The sequence below is a fragment of the Globicephala melas genome, chromosome 20, assembly GCF_963455315.2.
Source record: "Globicephala melas chromosome 20, mGloMel1.2, whole genome shotgun sequence".
Classification (NCBI taxonomy): Eukaryota; Metazoa; Chordata; class Mammalia; order Artiodactyla; family Delphinidae; genus Globicephala; species Globicephala melas.
In genome coordinates, this window is record NC_083333.1 from 237,438 (window position 1) to 261,147 (window position 23,710).

The window sequence follows — 23,710 nt, forward strand, 5'->3', positions numbered from 1 at the left end:
TCCCGCCGACGCCTGATGACGTTACTTCCTGTCCGGGCGCGGATTGGCTGAGGCTCAGGAGCGTGAGCCGTAGCGCCAGGATTTCCCTCAGAATAGCAGCTGAGGCCGCCTTACGGGGCGGGGACTCTTCCTACCGTCTGGCCAGGGCTGAGGTAAAAGGCATAAACTCCAAGGCTGAGGTGGCGCAGGCCCAGGCGGCCTTGGCAGTCAATATATGCGCCGCCCGAGGGCTGCAGGATGTGCTGCGGACCAACTTGGGTCCTAAGGGAACCATGAAAATGTGAGACGGCGGTTGGAGCGGCGGTTAGGGCGTCGGGGTTTGTTGGGTGTCCGGGCGCGCTGTGAGGCAGACGTTCCACAAAGAGTTGGGAGCGATGTGGACGCACTTGTGGGCCTGCTTTCCCTCGTTCTCATTCCTGCCCTGAGCTCATTTCTAGTCTGGTGGGAGAGGAGGAGAAATGCTACCCGAAAAAAGGGCTCACTGTGACTCCTCCCTGCCCTCCAACTTCTCGGTAAGGTTCATATGCAAGTAGAAAGTCAGTTCATTTAGTGTCATATATGAAACATAAACCATCTAGCTCCCCTGCTGTTGAAGAGTTTGGGTTTTGCTGGGCAGTGTGTTGTGGAGACGGCACGGGCTTTGGAACCTGGCAGGCTTGGGTTCAAATTCAAGGACCGCTTTAGCTATGCGTCCCTAGGCAAGTTGAACGCTCTTTCAGCATATATTTACTAAGGACTATTATTTTCTTTAGAAGAGAGGGAAGGAGACTAGTGAGGGCAAAGAGGTGTAAGAGGAGAGAGATACAGTCTCAGAGGAATGAGCAAAGTAATTAATATTAACAGTAAAAGAGGGCACTGAGTATGTACTGACTGGGATGCTGGGAACACAGAGATGACTAAGATACAGTTTCTATTCTTAAGGAGTTCTGGTAGAGATGAATGTGCTAATTATATATATACCATTATACTGAGGAAGGGGACTAATAACTGATGGCAGAAGGGAGAAGGGAAAGCTTCTCAATAACAGAGGATTTTTCATCAGTCTTGAAAAACGAATCAGAGTTCTCCAGTTGGAGAAGGGAGTAAAGGACTTCTAGATAGGGTAACTTCAGGAACAAGAGAAGCTCAATGGTGTAAATCCAACAGAAACGAAAGCAAACATGATGTAGTAAGGGAACCCCAAGGTTTGCCCACAAGATCTCATTTGATAGAAGAGGTAGAAGAAATAGACATTACCCAGATTGAGAAAGGTAACTTACGTCATTGCTATATAGTTTGGATATTATCATGAAGGTGATGGAGAACATGAAAATCATGGAAGGATTTTTGGTGAGGGAACTGACTGAATCACATTGCCTTTTAGAAAGATAAATGCAGTGTGGAGGGTAAATTCAAATTCAGACATATCAAGATGCTAAGTAGTCCAGACTAGAGATGATGATGACAGTGGAGATGGAGAGGAGTGGGTAGATTTAAGAGACATTTAGGTTGTAGAATTGACAGAACTTGATCTAATAAACATGAGGGGTGAGGGAAAAGATTAGTTGAGTGAATGAATGGTAACATTTTACAAAAAAAGAAACCTGCAGAAAGTTCACAAATTTGTGGTTTGTAGACTTCCAAGTACTCTTCCAGGTACCAAGCCACTGTTCATAACTCATGGACTGCTCTTGTCCTTAAACTTGTAAATGTGCTGTTTGGAATGAAATCACCATAGCAGTCCATCTGGGGAGAAGTGATTCTGTGGTAGTTACTGTGGTATCCCCCATGGTATAATGGAAGTTTTCCACACCCAGTTACTTATATTAAGGATAGTGGAGTGGCTAACACTGGGAGTGTCTTGTTTGGCCCTTGCTGTATGAAGTTTATAACCACTGTTTTCTGAACAGGCTTGTTTCTGGTGCAGGAGACATGAAACTCACCAAAGATGGCAATGTACTGCTCCATGAGATGGTGAGCTGATGTTGCTGACTTAATAAACCTTAATTAGCCTTAGCTGAGAACATAGTACAATTTGTATATCCTTAAACCAAGGCCGTCAGCTAAATACTGCAGTCATGAGATATGCTTGTTTGTTTAAACCTTAGGGAAAAAAAAAGTCTATTGGCTGTTTTCAGATCTTTGTGTAGTGCAAATAATAACTTAGGGATACTTCCAAATTAGTTACATTTTTTAAAGTCAATGCACTTACGTTCTTTGTAATCATGGGAAAAAAATCCTTTGCAAGTTTAGTACATACATTCATCTTCAAGATTGAAGGATTTAATCTTATTTTGGAAATGTCATTGCATTCGAAGCAGAGACTCTTTTATAAAATGTTCAAACCTCATTAGTTCTCAGGTTTTAACTTTTCGTTTTGACATTTATTATGTATGATAATATAAAACTTGTGAACTTATAGAATGAAGCTTATTTCATTTCTTAATTTTACTGTTGACCCTTAGGTTATCTTGTTTTTGGTGGACTATTTCTTTATCTCATTCTCTCTCTTTTTTAATCTTTTGCTTGCTTTTTTCAACAAATTCAACACCCAACAGCTTCCTTGATAGCAAAAGTAGCAACAGCCCAGGATGACATTACAGGAGATGGTACTACTTCAAATGTCCTAATTATCGGAGAGTTACTAAAACAAGCTGATCTTTACATTTCTGAGGTATTAGAATTTCATAGAACGCACATTCATGTGGTACTTTATTTTGAATAAAAAGTTATTTGTTTTTTTGCTAGTAAAATGGTTTAATTTTAGAGGGAAAAAGTTAATTTTCATCAAGATGTTTTTGGACAATTATAAATGGAAATAATAATGAAATTTTTAGTTAAAATAATGCCTTTTATTGAAATTATATACCTTTTTAAAAAATGAAATATTTGAAATATATATAAAAGTTAAAAAATTAGCCATGTACCCATGACTAATGGCCTAAGAAAGAAAACATCACTGAGAAAGTTGAAACCAAATTATGCACCTTTTAAAAAATAACTAGAGAAAAATTAATGAAGGTTTTCCACATTGTGAATTTACCTACTTTTCTAGTTTTATTTCCCTTTATAAACAGTCTCCTCTAGCCAGACTCCGTCATTCACTGGCCTCTGAAATCATTACATACATTTCTACCTCCATGCTTTTGTTCAATTTGTAGTGTTTTCTTTGCGTTACTTATCTGTCTTTTCCAATTAAGCAGTTGGATTTTTGCTCTTTCAAGGACCATTTTAGCAAAGCATAACCTGTCCTTTCGAAGTGCTAAAAGGATCACTTTGTGTTTCATTTAGTATTGGGATCTGTCTATTAATTCAGTACCTGCAACTTATCTCAAGATGCTTTTAGCTGTAAGCAGTGGAAACTTGACTAAAAGTCACTTAAACAACAAAAAAATTATCTCCCGTAACAGGAAATATAGCAATAAAACAGGCTTCTAGGGTTAGTTGATTAAAAAATTCATTCAGTCATCAAGTACCCAGATCCTTTCTGTCTCTTAGCTCTTCCACTTGTAATGCTGTTTCATCATAGGCTTATTCCCATCCTGGATGAAAGACTGTCAGAAGAAATCAGGGCTGCCTCTTCTCCTTACTAACACTCAGCAGGAGAGGGCAAGAGAAAACCATTCACCCAGCCATAGAATAAAAGTCCTTCCTTTATATGATTGGGCCGACATTGGTTTTATTCCATCCCAAACCAGTGACAGTTTTTTGGGAAATTGACTTAATCTAATTAGGATCTGCCCCTTGAGCTAGGGATAGGGTCAGCTTCCTCTGAAGCACTGAGGAAGAGAGATACCTAAACAAAATTAGGGTTGGGCTAGGAAGGAAGAAATTAGGGGAGGGGAGATGCCGACAGACACTGACATAGTTATGAAACTGTGTGACAGTGCAGTGACAGAGCTAGGCACAGGATGGGATAGAAACACTGAGGATGGAGGGGTATCCTAAACTAGCCTGAGGTAGTCAGGAAGCACTTTCTGGAGGAAATAGGCCTGGGCTGAATCTTTAGGATTAGAAGGAGTGAGCCTGATGAAAGAGTGAGGGGTGAGGAGTGAACCTGATGAAAGAGTGAGGGGTGTGGAGAATAGCATTCCAGGCAGAAGGAAAAACATGAGCAAAGGCACAGAGAAAAGAAGCAAACTGGTGTGTGTGCAGAGCTACAAGCAGTCTGGTGTTGGTGGAGTTTAAAGTGATGCGGACAGTAGTGAATAGGCATGTAATATACTAACCAAGAAGAATGTTCATACTGACATATGAATGAGTGATATGGTCAGATTGGCATTTTAAATATTTGGGGGACAGTTTTAAGGGAGTCAAGACTGAAGGTTTTCCTAGTAGTCTAGGTGAGAAGTTGTGAGGTCCTAGGCTGAGGAAATGTTTTGAAGATGGTTAATAACACAGGCTCTGGCGTCAGGCCTTTTGGGTTTAAATCCTGGCTCTCGCTCTTATTAGCCTGGTGATCTAAGCCTTTAAGCCTAAATTTCCTCATCTGTGAAACAGGAATGATAAAAACACCCACTTCATAGTGTTGAGAGGACTAAAATAATACATGTAAATCCTTTAGAATAGTGCCTGGTACAAATGCTCAATAAATGTCAACTTTTGAAAGTTATTATAGGACTGACATAAAGGAATGGAGGAAGGGAATAAATTAGAACTAGTTCCAGCTTTCAATAAGTTTATGTATTATTTTTCAGAATAAACAATAGCGTTTTTTCAAAAAAAATTTTGTTATAATGTCAGACCTACAGAAAAGTTGCAAGAATATTCCAAAGAATAACATTTCTCTCTCTTTCATGAATATATATATATATATATATGGAATGTGTATATATATAGTAATATACATATTTTTTTCTAATGGTATAAGAATAAGTTGCAGACGTGATGATCTAAATATTTCAGTGTATGTTTCTTAAACCAGGGAATTCTCATATATAACCACAGTATAGTCATCGAAACAGGAAATTAGTATTAGCACATTGATAAGTACTTTTATCTAATTTGCAGGTTTTATTCAAATTTCGTCACTTGTCCCATTCAGTTGTCATACCCCTTTAGTCTTCTTTAAGCTGGAATAGTTCTCGAGCCATCTTTTGTGTTTCATGACATTGCTGACATTGCTACTTTCAGAGAATAGGCTGTTTTTTTTTTAAGAAAGTCCCTCAGTTTGGATGTGTCTGTTTCCTCATTATCAGACTCAGGTTATGAACTTTTGGCAGGAGTGCCATGGAAATGCTGTATTGGTCTTAATGCAGCATATCTGGAGGCACATGGTGTGTGTTTGTCCCGTTCTATGATGTTAACTTTGAACATTTGGTGAAGGTGCTGCCTATCTGTCGTTCTTCTCCAAACAATGCTGGTTCTTTTCCTCTACGTTACAGGGAGTCTTCTCTTCTGTGCCCATTCAGAAGAGCACTACACAACAGTGTGTTACAGTTTTCAGACATAAAAAGAACTTTTGTAGTTTTTTTCTACTGTTGTAAATTGTAAACAGTTTTTCTGTAAGTTTGAGATTGTTTGAAATATGAAGCGCTGAAAGATTACAAATTACATACATACACTTATATTTAGTGGCACTGATATAGGTAATTAATTTTTTTGGACATACCTATTAGTAGGAAAGGATAGTTACTTTTACTTTGGATAACTTACTTTATAATTTACAGTTTTATGTTGATGTATTAGGGCCTGCACCCTAGAATAATAGCTGAAGGATTTGAAGTTGCAAAAATAAAGGCACTTGAAGTTTTGGAACAAGTTAAAATTAAAAAAGAGATGAAAAGAGAAATCCTCTTAGATGTGGCTAGAACATCTCTACAAACTAAAGTTCATCCTCAGCTGGCTTATGTGTTAACAGAGGTATGTGGTTAAACTTTTGCAGAATGAGTACAGCCTAACACATGGTGGTATTTTTCTTTTTCCTATAAGATAATCAGCTAGCTATGGCATGTGGTTCTTTTGAACATACAACAAAATATAGAAGACAGATATTTATAGGCTTATTTACAGAGTAGATTTGATTGGTCAGAACAGTATGTGTAATTTTTCAAAAGTGTCATATTAAGCCTTCTTTTAAGTTAACTTGAAAGTTGGGAGGGACTTGGCTGCCTATGGATCACCCCCTGTGGAAGCTGTTGGGGTGATGCACACTGGTCTCCTAAACCTAGAGGTCCATATTTATTATTTATTTATTATTTATATTTAATATAAAATAATAATAATAAATATATTTATATTTATTTATTATTATGTGAGGTTGGGGACGTTGTTTTGGCAGTGTGTCTTGTAGTTAAGGTTACCTTTTTTTTTTTTTTTTTGCGGTACGCAGGCCTCTCACTGTTGTGGCCTCTCGCATTGCGGAGCACAGGCTCCGGACGCGCAGGCTCAGCGGCCATGGCTCACGGGCCCAGCCGCTCGGCGGCGTGTGGGATCCTCCCAGACCGGGGCACAAACCCATATCCCCTGCGTCGGCAGGCGGGCTCTCAACCACTGCGCCACCAGGGAAGCCCAAGGTTACCACTTTAATGAGCATGACTGATCTGATAGATAATATTCACATCTGGGAAGTGTATACTTGTTTACTTCTAAAGGTAGAATATATATATATATAATATCAGGACAAAGTTGGGTATTTTGGGAAGGCTTTTATCAGGTAGCTGTAGTTTGATGATATCATCATTGTTCCTCAGCTTTGCATTTTTTGAAACTTGAGTATACTAGTTTATCAGGAATGATGAGTTCATAACAACCAAATTCACAAGACATTGACATAGAAATCAGAATTCTGTCTTACTAATTTACCTTGAGAAATATAAATACTGAAACACCTGAGTTGTTTCTGGTCAATTCTTACCGATAGGAAAACCTACTTGGGAAATCAGATTAAGATTAAGAAATTAAGACATTTTCTTGCTGAGCAGTCTAAATAAAGACTTTGCTGTGTTTTCTGCTGTTAAAGTACATATATCACGTGGCCCAGAATCTTCAAGCTATCTGATTAGGGCCTCCATTCCCTTTTGGAGTTATAGAAACACTAATGCTCTCATTTTCCAATGGTTTGTCATTATTCCCCATTAGTCATCAAAACCAAAAATCATGTTACCTCAGTAAACTTTTCTAAGATATAGATTTTTTTGCTTCTATTTTATTTGAGGATGATTATACTATAACACTTAATTTCTGTAGTCAGTTATTTTCATATTACTTTCTGAGCTAAGCAATAGGCTGTGTGGTGCTGTGCTTCTCAAATTGCATATCCCTGGGGATATTTGGCAGAATAAATGAGACATGTCTTTCTGGAGTGTCAATTTTACTTTACTATGGAGGAAAAGCATTATTTTCACATTGAAACAAACATGTATAACTAACAGAACACTGTAAATCAACTGTACCCCAATGAAAATTAAAAAACAACAAAAAACAAACATGTATATATTATGGCATGATGTAGAAAAGTTTCATGGTAAAACATAAGACTTAAAAATTTCATGTTGTTAGAGCCAGCAAATTTGAACTCTTTCCTTAGATTTCATTTCCTTCTTTTCCATTAAGGTGTCCTTTGGTGGAAAAGTTTGAGTCGTGTTTGTATAGTAGGCTTGGCAGTTAAAGAGACTTGATTTCTAGTCCTGACTCTGCTACTACCTGTTAGATCTTGTTTTAAGACCATAACTTCTTAAAGTCTCACCTTAGTTTCCTTCTCTGTAAAATAAGGGGATTGGACCTGATAACCTCTGAAGTCCCTGTAGGCTCTAAACTATCCATTGGCACTGGTTATCATTTGTATCCATGACAGAGTGACACTTTCTGACCTTGCCTTGTGTTTTGGAGCCTGAAACACTTTATCTGCTTAGTCTGGTGATAGATTACTAGGGCCAGTGGTTTCTTTTAGTAGACCAAATAATTTACTGTTCTCATTCATTTCTCTTCCAGGCTGTGGTGGATTCTGTTTTGGCTATTAGAAGACCGGGTTATCCTATTGATCTCCTCATGGTAGAAATCATGGAGATGAAGCATAAATCAGAAACAGATACAAAGTAAATGATGTAAACTTTAACAGTACATAGATTCTAGAATACTTGGTTATCTTCAGATATTCTTTCACTGATTTCATTAGTTACTTCTATTCATCATCAGTCTATTTATTCAGCATATATTAATTGGATACTTACCAGGAGCCATTCACTGTTTTAGGTGTTAGGAATGAAGAGTAAACAAAACAGAATTTCTTTTTTTAAGAATCTTACATTTCTAGTTGAAAGAGATGGTGGACAAATAATGCTAGTAAGTGCTGTGAAGAGGCTAGAGCAGCTGTATATGTGAGCATGTGCATGATTTTAGGGTAGTAAGGGAAGATCATCGTGATGAGAAAGTAAACTAGAGAGCTAAATGGGTCTCTAGTGCTAGCCATGTGCATATCTGGAAGAAGAGTGTTCTAAGCAGAGGGAATAAGGGTGGAAGAAGCCCCGAGGCAGAAGTGTGCTGGGGTGTTCCAGTGTGCCTGGAGCAGAGGAAGAGGAAAAAGTAGTAGAAGGTGAGATCAGAGAGGTAAGACAATTATAACATTGTCTGAGTATGTATGTCCTGAGAGAGAGTAGCACCTTGTTGACTTTGGACTTAACTCATTTTAAACATTCTATTATGGAAAACTCTAACCATATATAAGAGTAGAATAGAATAGTGAATGAACTCCCACATATCTGCCACTCATCTTTATCAATTTTCAGTATATGGCCAGTCTTATATCCCCCGTATATACTCCTCTTTCCTTCCCCCTGCCCAAATCTGGATTATTTTGAAGCCAATTCAGATGTTATATTTCATCTGTAAATACTTTATTTTTAATATATGTGTGTGTGTATGTATAGGTGTCTTTACTTATTTTTAGAAGTTCTTAAATCTGCCTTGTCACTTTTTATGGTTTCCTGTTCCCTCTGCAGGAGGGAACTCTTTTCAAACTTACCTTTCATTTCCTTAAACATATAGTTCAGTTTGATAATTACAATATTTAAAGTTTTGTCTTGTCTACTTCTGGTGTTTATTTTATTTATTTTTAAAATTAATTAATTTATTTTTGGCTGTGTTGGATCTTTGTTGCTGTGTGCAGGCTTTCTCTAGTTGGGGCGAGCGGGGGCTACTCTTCATTGCGGTGCATGGGCTTCTCGTGGTGGCTTCTCTTGTTGTGGAGCACGGGCTCTAGGCACACGGACTTCAGTTGTTGTGGCACACGGGATCAGTAGTTGTGGCTCATGGGCTCTAGAGCACAGGCTCGGTAGTTGGGGCGCACGGGCTTAGTTGCTCTGCGGCATGTGGGATCTTCCCGGGCCAGGGCTCAAACCCGTGTGTCCTGCATTGGCAGGCAGATTCTTAACCACTGTGCCACCAGGGAAGCCCTGCCCAGGGACAACTTTAAACTAAATCCACAGCTTGAGGTTTTTTTTGAATAACCAGTTGTGAATTCTAACTGCAAGTCCATGTGAGGGCTGCTGGTTTGTACCCTGAGTATGTAGCCTTTGAGGTTCTAGTTTAATGTGAAGAGGGTCTTACTGTTTTACTCTCTACTTTGGATGAGGCTTGAGCTTTTTAAATTCTGTCCCCCTCTCATTATGAGGTCAAAATTCAGATTTGTCTGAATTGTCAGATGACTTTAGGGTGAGTGGTTACAGTTATCTACTTACCTCTTGGAGTTCCTGTTTTGTTTTCAGTTTTGGAAAGAAAACTTTTGTAGCTCTTTACTGTTTTATGGCTCTGCAGAGTTTTTAAGGGTTTTTTTTTTTTTTTCTTTTTTTGCGATACGAGGGCCTCTCACTGTTGTGGCCTCTCCCGTTGTGGAGCACAGGCTCCGGATGCGCAGGCTTACAGGCCATAGCTTACGGGCCCAGCCGCTCCGCGGCACGTGGGATCTTCCCGGACCGGGGCACGAACCCGTGTCCCCTGCATCGGCAGGTGGACTCTCAACCACTGCGCCACCAGGGAAGCCCTGTTTTGTTTTTAATCCAGCATTTTTAGTTGCTTTTGGTAGTAGGGTTGGTCCAAATTACCTTACCATTGCTGAGGGCAACAAGTACTTGGTTTATATTTCAGAAGGATCTCCGTGGTGGTTGTGTGGGGAGTACACTGCTGAGCAGGGTGGGAGGTGCAAGGACAGAAGCAGGAGACTGGTTAGGAATCTGTTGTAATATAGGTGAGAAAAGAAAAAAGATTTGGATCAGGGTATACTTAGAAAGAAGGAGCAGTAGGATTTGTTGATGTTCCACATAGAATGTGACAGAAACAGATGATTCAAGGATGTCTCTTGGGTTTTTGCATGAGCAGCTGGAAAAGCAGAGATGCCATTTCTTGGGATGGAGAAGACTGGGAAGAGCAGGTTTGGGGAAATAAATCAAGAGTTTAGCTTGGGGAATGTTATGTTTTCGATGCCGATTAGATGTCCATGTGGACATGTTGTGTAAGAATTTGGAGAGGTGTCAGGAGTTCAGGATCGAGGTCTGGACTGGAAATATTTATTTGGGAGTCATCAGTGTGTGGATGACTTAAAGCTATGAGAGTTTTTAATTTATTTTTTAATTTTTTTTGGCTGCGCCGTGCTGCATGTGGGATCTTAGTTCCCTGACCAGGGATTGAACCCGTGCCCCCTGCACTAGGAGCACAGAGTCTTAACCACTGGATTTCCAGGGAAGTCCCTATGAGAGTTAATAAGATCATCTGGGAAGTGATATAGATAGAAGAGGAAGTTTAAAGACTGAGCCCTGAAAACTCCAGTGTTTAGAAATTGGGAAGATAGGGAGGACTGAGCAGAGAAGACTGAAAAGGGGTGGTCAGTGAGGTAGGAGGAAAGCCAAAGGAGAATAGTGTCCCAGAAGGTAAGAGAAGAAAGTGTTTCAAGAAAGAGAGAATAATCTGCTATGTCATATGCAGTTGACAGTTTGATGAGCAAGTTGTGAACTGAGAATTGACCATTAGATTTGGAGAACGTTTAGTTTTTTGGTGGCTTTAATGAAAGTTGATTCAATAAAGGGATGAGTGTGAAAGTCAGATAGAAGGTGGGCTCAAGAGAGAATGGTTAGGGAAGAAGTGAGGATGCAAATGTAGACAATTCAGAGGAGTTTAGCTCTAAAGGGGAGCAGATAAGTGGGGCAGTAGCTAGAAGGGAATATGGGAATGGGGTTGAAGGAGAATTTTTTGTTTTAAAGATGGGCATTACTATGACAAGTTTGTTCCCTGATGAGGATGCTCCTGTAGGCAGGAACAGTTGATGTGAGGGAAGAGGGGACAGTTGCAGGAGCAGAGAGGGGAAATGGGATACAGTACACAAGCAGAGGGGTTAACCTTAGCGAGGAGCATGGGCAATTCATTCCTAGTCATAGGAGATTCAGGTTCAAGTGCAGGTAGATTGGTAGAGGTAGTGATGGGACAGTGTTTTTATTTTCTCAAAGAAGCAAGATCATTTGCTGAGAGTGAGAAGAAGGGGAAGAGTGAAGAAGACTGGAAGAGTGAAGAATATTGAACATATAGTTTGTTTTTTTCTTCCTAAATAAAGTATCTTCACATTCAGTTAGGAGTTGGAGTAATCTAGTTAGATGAAAATTTTGAAAAATTCCCTATAATTATGCTTAACTATTTTAAAAATTATTTCTTTACATGAATGTGTAACAAATATTGGTTATAAAAGATTCATAAGTAGAAATGCATTTCCTAATTGTGTGTAAATGAATTTTTAAAAGTTATAAAAATATTTTCTCTTGAAAGATCACTTGGAAAATAGGAAATCCCCCCCCCCCACGCAAGCATAACCCTACTCTTAGTTTCCTTCCATTTTTCCTTTTCAATGCCAAGGTGCTTTTTAAAAATAATTGATTAATTAATTTTTGGCTGCATTGGGTCTTCGTTGCTGTGCGCAAGATTTCTCTAGTTGCGGCGAGTGCTCTTTGTTGCAGTGGGCGGGCTTCTCATTGAGGTGGCTTCTCTTGTTGCAGAGCACAGGCTCTAGGTGTGCAGGCTTCAGTAGTTGTGGCATGCAGGCTCAGTAGCTGTGGCTCGTGGGCTCTAGAGCACAGGCTCAGTAGTTGTGGCACACAGGCTTAGTTGCTCCACGGCATGTGGGCTCTTACTGGGCCAGGGATCAAACCCATGTTCCCTGCATTGGCAGGCGTATTCTTAACCACTGCGCCACCAGGGAAGTCCCCCAAGGTGCTTATTTTTTAACAGAATAGTTATAATCGTGCTTCATATGTAATTTGTCATTCTCTGCTTCTTAGCTACCCCGTAAATATTTTTCCATGTTATTACATGGTTTTCATGACTAACACATAGTTGAGTCATTATCTGTTGAACAGTGCCCTATTGTTGGACATTTAGGTTAACAATTTTTAGTTGTTCCATGTAATTATTTTGAACAACTGTTCCTAAGAAACTCATTGTGTGCCTACCTTTCATTACTTGATCAGCTGTGTCACATGTTTGAGCCACATAATTTATCCTTGTTTTTTTTTTTTTTTTTTTTTTTTGCTGTACTCAGGCCTCTCACTGTTGTGGCCTCTCCCGTTGCGGAGCACAGGCTCCAGACGCGCAGGCTCAGCAGCCATGGCTCACGGGCCCAGCCGCTCCGTGGCACGTGGGATCTTCCCGGACCGGGGCACGAACCCATGTCCCCTGCATCGGCAGGCGGACTCTCAACCACTGCACCATCAGGGAAGCCCTGAAAAGTATACTTTAAAAGGCTGAATTTTATGGTATGTGAATTGTATCTCAAAAAATAGAGTAATAAACTCTATAATAAACAATACCTCAGATTTGTCTGATAAGCAAAAATGTAGATGTGAAATAATGGTAAAATAGAAGCTGAAATGGAAAATTAGAACCTAGGAAAAAAGAATATGAATATAGCAAATGTAATAGTATAATATTTAAACTGCCAGAACATAAAGAGATACAGTTAGCTATATAGGTTTCATTATTGAAAAGGAGAAAACAGAGCAGTTTCTAAATTGAAAAAATATGGGGCTTGATATAAGACCCTCCTTCTTGTAGTCACTTTTGATAAAAGCTAGTAACATTTTTTTCAAGAAGATAAACGTATATGATTCAGGCATGAAGCCGTTGGTAGTTCAACCTGATTCTTAAAATTTAGGATACAAAGAAAAAGGGACTATTTTTTAAATCACTTTAACCTCTTAGTTTTTTAAGAAATAATTTATCAAGGTAAAATTGACATATAATGAACTACTACACACATTTAAAGCCATGAAACTATCCCCTCATTAAAGATAATGAACATATTTATCACCCCAAAAAGTTACCTCATTCCCCCATGGTGATCCTTCCTGCCTCCTCTCACTGTGTCACCCTACCTTCAGGCAACCTTCAGTCAGCTTTCTGTTGCTATAGATTAGTTTGCATTTTCTAGAATCTTATATGAATGGAATAATACAATATGTAGTTTTTTTGGTTTGGCTTCTTTTACTCACCATAATTATTTTTAAGTTAATTGATGTTATTAATCAGTAGTTCATTCATTTTATTGCTAGATAGTATTCCATTATATGAATATACTGCAATTTATTTAATCAGATTCACCTATTGATGCACATTTGGTTGTTTACAGTTCTTGGCTATTGCAAATAAAGTTGCAATGAACATTCGTGTACAATTCTTCGTATGGATCTATGCTTTCATTTCTCTTGGGTAGATGCTTAGGAATGCAGTACTATGGAAGGTACATGTTTAACTTTTTAGAAGCTGCTGAACTGTTTTGCCATGTACCATTTTACATTCCTACCAGCCATTTATGAACATTCCAGTTGTTCTGCATCCTCACTAACACTGGATATGGTCATTCATGTTAATTTTAGCCATTCTAAAATTTAAAAAACCAAATTGTGACTTTAATTTGGATTTTCTTAATGATCATTGATATTGAGCATCTTTTCACGTGCTTATTTGCTATCTACATATCTTTGGTGAAGTTTCTGTTCAAATCTTTTGCACTTTTTTTTTTTTTTTTTTGCTGTACTCGGGCCTCTCACTGTTGTGGTCTCTCCCGTTGCGGAGCACAGGCTCCGGGCGCGCAGGCTCAGTGGTCATGGCTCACGGGCTCAGCCGCTCCGCGGCATGTGGGATCTTCCCAGACCAGGGCACGAACCCATGTCCCCTGCATCGGCAGGCGGACTCTCAACCACTGCGCCACCAGGGAAGCCCATGCACTTTTAAAAATTGGGTTGTTTTCTTATTGTTGAGTTTGAGAGTTCTTTGTATATTCTGGATACAAATACCTTTTCAGATGTATGATTTGCAGACATTTTCTGCTACTCTGTAGTTTGTTCTGTTATTCTCATAACAGTGCCTTTCAAAGAGGAATTCTTAATTTCAATGAAGTATAATTTATCAATTTTTTCTTTCATGGATTATGCTTTTGGGTGGTATCTAAAAAAATCTTTACCTAACCCAGGGTCACAAAATTTTTCTTTTATGTTTTCTTTTAGAAGTGCTATAGTCTTAGGTTTTATATTTAGGTCTGTGATTCATTTTAAGTTAATTTTTGTATATGCTGCAAAGTATGGATCTAAGTTTGTTTTTTCGTGTATAGGTATCAAATTGTTTCAGCTCTATTTGATGAAAAGACTATCCTTTTACTTAGTTGCCTTTGCATTTTTGTTGAAAATCAGTTAGTTGTCCACATTTGTGTGGTTCTGTTTCTGGGTTCTATATTTCATCAATCTGTTTATCTCAGTGTTAATGTCATTCTACCTTGTTTATAGTAACTTTATAATAAGTCTTGAAATCTGTAGTGTTAATCCTCCCATTTTGTTCTTTTCCAAGTTGTTTTGATTATTTTAAATGTTTTGCATTTCATATCAATTTTAGAATCAGCTTGTCAATTCCTACCAAAAAACTGCTGGGATTTTGGCTGGAATTTCACTGAATCTATGGATAAGTTTGGGAATAATTGATATTTTAACAATATTGAGTCATGGTACATCTTTCTGTTTATTTGGGCCTTCTTGAATTATCTCAGCAATATTTTATACTTTTTAGTATGTGAGTATACTAAGTATTTCACAACTTTTTTTTCAGATTTATCCTTATGTGTTTCATGTATTTTGATCCTACTGTACATAGTATTTTTAAGATTTCAATTTCTGATTGTTAGTTAATATATAAAAATACAGTTGATTTTTGTATATTGATCTTGAACTCTGCAACCTTGCTAAACTCACTTATTTTAGTAGCTTTCTTATAGATTTCATTGAATTTTCTATATAAATGATAATGTTGTCTTGTTAATGGAGACAGTTTTACTTCTTTCTTTCCAATATGGATATATTTTATTTCTTTTTACCCCTTATTTCATGGGCTAAAACCTTCAATACAATGTTGAATAGAAATGGTGAGAGTAGGCATCCTTTCCTTTTTCCTGATCTTAGGGAGAAAACATTCAGTCTTTTTCCACTATGTGTGATACTAGTTGTAGGTTTTTCATAGACATCTGCTATCAAATTGAGGAAGTTCTCTTTTATTGCTGAGAATCTTTATCAAGAATAGGTGTTGGCCAATCCAAAAATGGGCAGAAGACGTAAATAGACATTTCTTTAAAGAAGATATACAGATTGCCAACAAACACATGAAAGGATGCTGAACATCACTAATCATTAGAGAAATGTGAATCAAAACTACAATGAGGGGGCTTCCCTGGTGGCACAGTAGTTGGCAGTCCGCCTGCCGATGCAGGGGACGCGGGTTCGCGCCCCTGTCCAGGAGAATCCCACATACCGCGGAACGGCTGGGCCCGTGGGCCATGGCCACTGGGCCTGCGCGTCTGGAGCCTGTGCTCCATGGCGGGAGAGGCCACAACAGTGAGAGGCCCGCATACCACAAAAAAAACCCCACAAAAAAACCAAAAAAAAACTACAATGAGGTATCACCTCACACCGGTCAGAATGGCCATCATCAAAAAATCTAGAAACATAAATGCTGGAGAGGGTGTGGAGAAAAGGGCACCCTCTTGCACTGTTGGTGGGAATGTAAATTGATACAGCCACTATGGAGAACAGTATGGAGGTTCCTTAAAAAACTAAAACTAGAACTACCATGTGACCCAGCAATCCCACTACTGGGCATATACCCAGAGAAAACCATAATTCAAAAAGAGTAATGTACCCCAATGTTCATGGCAGCTCTATTTACAATAGCCAGGACATGGAAGCAACCTAAGTGTCTATCGACAGATGAATGGATAAAGAAGATGTGGCTCATATATACAATGGAATATTACTCAGCCATAAAAAGAAAGGAAATTAAGTTATTTGTAGTGAGGTGGATGGACCTAGAGACTATCATACAGAGTGAAGTAAGTCAGAAAGAGAAAACCAAATACCATATTCTAACATACATATATGGAATCTTAAAAAAAAAAAATGGTTCTGAAGAACCTAGGGGCAGGACAGGAATAAACACGCAGAAGTAGAGAATGGCCTTGAGGACACGGGGAGGGGGAAGGGTAAGCTGGGATGAGGTAAGAGAGTGGCATGAACATATATACACTACCAAATGTAAAATAGATAGCTAGTTGGAAGCAGCTGCATAGCACAGGGAGATCAGCTCGGTGCTTTGTGTCCACCTAGAGGGGTGGGTTAGGGAGGATGGGAGGGAGATGCAAGAGGGAGGAGATATGGGGATATATGTTTATGTATAGCTGATTCACTTTTTTATACAGCAGAAACTACACACCATTGTAAAGGAATTATACTCCAATAAAGATGTTTAAGAAAAAAAAAAGAATAGGTGTTGGATTTTGTCAAATGCTTTTTCTGCATCTATTGAGGTGATCATATGGTTTTTCTTTTAGTTTCTTAATGTACTAAATTACATTGATTTTCAAATCATTCTTGGATAAACCTTACTTAGTTATGATGTATTATCTTTTTAAAAATGGATTAAAGTTTTAGAAATAATTAAATGTTTTTTTTTAATTTTGGATTTTTTTTGTCATTTAAACCATTACGTGTACAGTTCAGTGGCCATAAGTACATTCACATTGTGCAACCTTCACCACCATCCATCACAAACATTTTTCATCTTGAAAAACTGAAACACTATACCCATTAAACAATAGCTCTCCATTCTCTTCTCCCCCCAGCCCCTGGAAACCACCATTCTACATTCTGTCTTTACGAATCTGACTATTCTATGTACTTTATAGGAATGAATCATACAATATTTGTCCTTTTATGACTGGCTTATTTCACTTAGCATAATGTCTTCAGGGTTCATCCATGTTGTAGCATGTTACAGAATTTCCTTCCTTTTTAAGGCTGAATAATATTCCGTTGTATATATGTACCACATTTTATTTATCCGTTCATCTGTTGATGGAAACTTGGGTTTCTTCACCTTTTGACTATTTGAATAATGTGGCTTGCTGTGTCTTTTTTTTTTTTTTACCATATTGTTGGATTTAATTTGCTATAATTCTGTTAAGAATTGTTGCATCTACATTCATATGGGGTGTTGGTCTGTATATATATATTTTTGTAATGCCTTTATCTTTTTTGCTTTTAGAGTAATGCTGACCTCAGAAAGTATTCTTTCCTCTTTAATTTTCTGAAAGTGTTGAATTCTTATATAGAAATGGTGTTAGTTTTTCCTTAAATGTTTGGTGGAATTCACCAGTAAAGCTTTCTATACCTGGAGTTTTCTTCATGGGAAGATTTTAAACTACAAATTTAATCTCTTTCATAGATACAGGATCATTCAGGTTGTTTATTTTTCTTGAGTGAGCTTTAGTACTTTGTGTCTTTCAAGAAATTTTTCTACTTCATCTAAGTTAAGATCATACTGCCCATGAGCTAAATCTGGTTTGCTGCCTATTTTTGGTAAATAAAGTTATATTGGAACACAGTTACTCCCATTTGTTATGTATTGTCTGTGACTTTGTGCTATGCTAGCATAATTGGATAGTTGCAAAAGAGATGGTATGGTCCACAGAGCCTAAAATATTTATTTTCTGGCCTTTTGCAGAAAGTTTGCCAATCCCTGATCTTAGTTTTCAAATTTATTGGCATAAAATTGTTCATAATATTCCCCTATTATCTTTAATATCTGTAGAATCTGTAGTGACAGATTCTACACCGTTTTCATTTCTGACATTGGTCATTTTTATTTCATTGATTTCTACTCCGATCTTAACTGTCTTCTTTATTCTGCTTACGTTAAATTTCATTTGCTCTTCCTTTCCTAGTTTCTTAAGATGGAGGCTGAGGTCATTGGTTTGAGACCTTTCTGCTTTTCTAGTATGGGTGTTTAGTGATATAAATTTCTCTTCAGGTACTGCTTTAGTAGTATCCCACACATTTTGGTATGTTCTGTTTTCACAGGAGAACGGGATCAGGGAAGTTTTCAAAGCTACTGGTAATTTTCTGTTTCTTAAGCTGGGTGGTAGGTACATGGGTACATTTATTTGTACATTCTTTATATCTTATACATGTAAATATTCTTTTGTATGTAGTCAGTATTTAACAAGGAATTTTTAAAAAGTGTGAATGGGAGGTGAGGATGTAATTACCTTGTGGGTAGACATAACTCTCTTGAGCAGTTATATTGTACAGTGAAGCCGAGAAAGGGGGTAGTAATTTAAAAATGATGTGGAATAAAAGGAGAGGCTCTTTTTGTGTTGTTTTGTTTTAAAGATGGGTGATTCCAAACCAAGTTTACTGATTCAAAGTTTGCAAATTCAAAAACTTTATAGAGCCGTACCAGCAGGTATAAGAGTCATATCCTGATGTGAAAATTGACGTGTTTAATTAGAGCTTTTGCCTTAGAATAATAAGAACACCAAAATTTTTTTTTTTTCTCAGAAAGTTTGGTTTCTGCTTCAGTACAGAAAGCAAATACTTCCTTGAGTCCTGAGAATTTCATACCAAAAACTATGGCCAAATTATGTTGGCCTAACATTTTTTTCAAATCAGATGTTATAATTAGTTACCTGCCACCATAAATTATAAATAACTACCTTTTAAATATAGTCATAAAGGAGAAGGATGATGGTGGAAGAAATGTCTACTCTGTAAACAATGAAATAAACTGTAGCCAGCTCTTGTCTGTACTATGTTAATTGTTTAATGGTGTATAACTTCAGGATGCTTCATAAGACATCTGAGTGATCACTGAGCTATGCAACTTATTTTATTTCTGTATATATTTAAATACATTTTAGAGGCAGGCAAGATAATAGAACATGAATAGCTAGTTGCTTTTTTCTGTTTCTTCTGTGTGGTATGTCTTGCCAATCCTTTTTTTCCCTCCAATAGGTTGTGTGGTTCCAGGAGCAGGTGCAGTTGAAGTGGCAATAGCTGAAGCTCTAGTTACATACAAGCACAGTATAAAAGGAAGAGCTCGTCTTGGAGTCCAAGCTTTTGCTGATGCTTTACTCATTATCCCTAAGGTAGAACTATCCTAATGGCCAAAGAACAACTGTTTAGACAAAAGGTGTCTAATTAATTTTAAATTGCCCATTTTATGTATAACAGTAGAGTAGAAAGATAGGTATTTGTATTTCCCTACACAGTTTTGTTTAAGATATTATATAGCTAAAGCAGGGAAGTTTTTAGGATAACAGCTCTGAATTCTTGTAGGTGTTTCATGAAATGGCTCAATTATCACTTTGCTTCCATCTCTGAGCTCCAAAAGTTGAAGTAACTCCAAAAATTTCCTTCAAAAATGGTTCATGATTAATCATAATGAAGAAGTGTAGAACGTAAAATTTAATTAGATTTTGAGTAGACCTTTATTATGTTGGTGGTATCCAAAGTATTAGCACTTTAAATTATGGGAAGTGAGAACTTCAGGCTTGCATTTGTCATTGTCATTATAATTCCTAGAAAAGGAGAGAAACCAGTTTTTTTCCATGTATCAACAGAAGGACAGAGAACTACCATTTTTTTCCTTTGCCTTAATCTGATTGTGAACTACTTGGAAACACAGAGAACTCTTTCAAATATACTATTACCATGAATTAAAACATTACTAACAATGCTAGCAAAGTCTCTGATAATTGCTTTAAAATTATTAATAATTTGTTGAATCTTTGTGCATTAGATATCCATTTTTTTCTTCCCCTGAAGAGGCAAAGTCATTAACGATCCTATAGTTAACAAATATTGGTAAATCTGGTAGACATTTGGTGGTACCTTTTCACTCATCAGCTGTTGGTTTAGGACCACTTGGAAATAAACCTCGCTTGGAGTGCAGGTATCTCCATCCCTGTTGCCACAGGTCATAACTCTCCTCATGTGAATGAGGGGCACAGATATAATGCAGATAGGCAGGTTTAACAAGTGCCCAGGAAAAACCAGAAAACATGTGGCTAGAGGGACTAAGCAAACAAGAATACCATTCTACTTCCTTCCGTTTAAAAAAAAAATCTTTTGCAAGGAGGTGTTAACCGAGAGGGACCCCTTTGGGGACCCTTGTCTAACACTCGGAAATGAATTGTCCGAGGAGACACACATACTGATAAAGCAAAAGACTTGGGTGCTCGAGCAGAGAACAGCAGGGTAAGGGAACCCAGGAGAGCTGCTCTGCCTCGTGGCTTGCAGTCTCAGGTTTTATGGTGCTGGAGTTGGTTTCCAGGTTGTCTCTGGCCAATCATCTTGCTTGTGCCATATTTGGCCCGACTCAAGAACCTTCCTGGTGGGCGTGCACATCTCTCAGTCAAGATGGATTCCAGCATGAGGATTTCTGGGAGGTTGTCAGGACATATTATGGGCTGGTGTCTCCTCCCTCTTTTTGGCCCCTCCCAAATTCTTCTGGTTGGTTTTGGAGGCACCTTGTCAGTTCAGTGTTCCTTATCAGGACCTCCTGTTGTGAGACAACTTATGCAAATGGTGGTTTCAGTCCACGGTTCCCTAACAGAGGGAAATTAATGTAGCAGGGTGGGGTGGGGAAACTCTAATTAGTCTTCGTCAGAATTTAGTGTGATGTACGTAGGGAAAATGTTTAAATATAAAAGTTACTAGGTACATGAAATAATTTGATTTAGATTAAGAATGGAATTCTTCAAAAGGAGATGATTACTATATTATGGATGTGTTTTCATAAGACTGGAGAGAGCAGTGCCTTATTTTTTATATCTGATATTTAAATATATATGAAGGAATTCCATACATATATTTATTATTATTTTTTATTCCTAAAGGTTCTTGCTCAGAATTCTGGATATGACCTGCAGGAAACACTAGTGAAAGTTCAGGTTGAGCATTCAGAATCAAAGCAACCTGTTGGCATAGATTTGAATACAGGTAAGAAAGTAAAGAAAAATCAGCTGCTTAATAAAAAAAGAGGTTATACTACAGTGACCCAGAACTTAAGTAAGGGGGTGGAGGTTTGGATGGCTTTTTTTTTTTTTTTGGCGGTATGCGGACCTCTCACTGTTGTGGCCTCTCCCATTGCGGAGCACAGTCTCCGGACGCGCAGGCTCAGCGGCCATGGCTCAGGGGCCCAGCCGCTCCACGGCACGCGGGACCTTCCCGGACCGGGGCATGAACCCGCGTCCCCTGCATCGGCAGGCGGACTCTCAACCACTGCGCCACCAGGGAAGCCCTGGATGACTTTTATATTTAAATTTTGGGTGCTTTTGTTTTACTTTTGAACTTCTTAGAAGCAAGTATTCATTCACTTAATAGTTACTGAGTGCTTGTTATTTGACTTGGGATTCACACAGAACAAAACAAAGACCCTTCCCTTGTGAGCTTATGTTGTAGCAGGGAAAGATAGGCAGTAAATAATAACCTTAATAAATAAGTTCCTTTAACATTTTTAAAGGTAATAAATTCTGTGAAAAAAATAAAGGGACAGTGTAAGGATGATTGTGAATGCTAGCACAGGAGTGTGGGGAGGGGGTTTCAATGGGAAGAGGGTGGTCAGGATAGGCCTCATTGAGAATATCTGTTGAACAAAATCAACGAAAGTTAGGAAGTTCCACGTGGGAACTAGGGAAAGAATGTCCTAGGCAGAGGGAACAGCTAGTGGAAAAGCCACTGTCTGGTGTTCTCGAGGAGGAGGGAGATGAGAGAGGTAATAGAAGGTCAGATCACGCGAGGGCGTGTGGGCCAGTGTACAGAGTTTGACTTTTTCTGTGGTGGAATAGGGAGCAATTTTGAACAGAGGTGTGACATGGTCTAAATATGTTTAAAAGGATCACTCTTGCTACTCTGTGGAGAGTAGTCAACTGAACAACTGGAAGGAATTGCCATTAACTGCATTGGAGAAGACTGTGGGTAGAGCATGTTGTGGTGGCCGGAGGTCAGCATTGAGTTTTGGCAAAGTTAAGTTTGAAGTATCTGGAGACTTTAAAATAGACAGTTGGATGTACAAGTCTGAAGCTCAGGAAAGTGGTCCGGCTTGGAGATAAAAACTTGAGAGTCGTCAGAGTGTATATGCTTTAAATCTAGAAGATTGGGTGAGATCATCTAGGGAGTGAGCGTAGAGAGAGAAGAATGCAGGACTGAGCCTTTGGGTACTCTAACATTAAGAGCTCAGGAGGAAGAGGAAGAACCAGCAAAGTAGACAGAAAAGGAACCACTAGTGCAAAAGAAAAAAAACAGGCAAGTGTGATGTCCTGGAAGACAAGTGAAGAAAGAGTGGTTGGGAGGGTATGATCAGCTGTGTTAGTTAAGTGCTGCTGATAGATGAGGTCTGAGAATTGACCTTTGGATTTGACACCATGGAGGTCATTGGTGACCTTGATAATAGTAATTTTGGTGGTATATTAAATATTGTTAGAATATACAGCCAATATTAACAGAATATATCAAGATTGTAGTATTGAAATAGTTTGTTTTTCCTTTGCAGGTGAGCCAATGGTAGCAGCAGATGCAGGAGTTTGGGATAATTATTTTGTGAAAAACCAACTTCTTCACTCTTGGTAAGTTTGTATTAGTAAAAAGAGAAAGACTTTTAAGGACATAATTGATAACATTAAGATTTTTCTATTATTTTTGCCTGCTACAGTGGAAAATGGCTAAGTGTATGAAAAGGCATGGTATCCAGTTATTAAGACTAGCTTCTGTCATTTTACAGTCCCTTTTAGATTTTAGTTCTATCAGTGTAAGTTATGGGAAATGTTAATCTTACTGTTTATTTGAGGGAGAAGGGAAAGAAGGACATTTACTGAAATAGTACCACATGCATAGTGGGAAAAAGATCAAATGATGTGCTAAAAATGAGCTCAGTTTTGCTGGAATATAAAATTAGGCTTCTACTTAATCAGCAAATGAGTTGAAATTATAATGCAAGGGGTGATGTTTGTATTTATAATAGCTATGTCTTATCTCACACCAACATCATTGCAGAACAAAGTGTCATTAGTAGCTGAAGATTTCTGAGGGGGAAAGATAAGAGTGGATTAGTAAGCTTTACTCACCCTGTCATCTTTTCCCTCAGCACAGTGATTGCCACCAACATTCTCCTGGTTGATGAAATTATGGGAGCTGGTATGTCTTCTCTCAAAGGGTGATTGAGTTCAAAATCAACTCTTCTAGAAGCTGAGACTTAGCACATCTTACATCCAACTACCATTATAGAGCCTGAGCCATTCTTAATTTTTACACAATAAATGCAATTTGTATTTGGTGGTCTTATAAGTCTCAAAAGTATTTCATCAAGGTATAAAGAACACAAGAAATACTTTCACAGCAAATAATATTAATGAAAGTATTTTCCCCTCGAAGTTCTAACT

At 38.2% G+C, this 23,710-nt stretch overlaps 1 protein-coding gene across 1 annotated transcript; it reads left to right on the top strand.

The window, feature by feature from the left end:
* The first annotated feature begins 15 nt into the window (after positions 1–15).
* Positions 16–23,710, top strand: CCT6B (chaperonin containing TCP1 subunit 6B). Its single transcript, XM_070044496.1, has 11 exons — positions 16–20; positions 92–280; positions 1,890–1,953; positions 5,668–5,841; positions 7,912–8,015; positions 12,497–12,677; positions 18,351–18,411; positions 19,284–19,417; positions 21,170–21,272; positions 22,825–22,897; positions 23,416–23,710. Exons 1-11 carry the CDS (start codon positions 16–18, stop codon positions 23,486–23,488), a joined length of 1,161 nt encoding a protein of 386 aa, XP_069900597.1. The 3' UTR covers positions 23,489–23,710.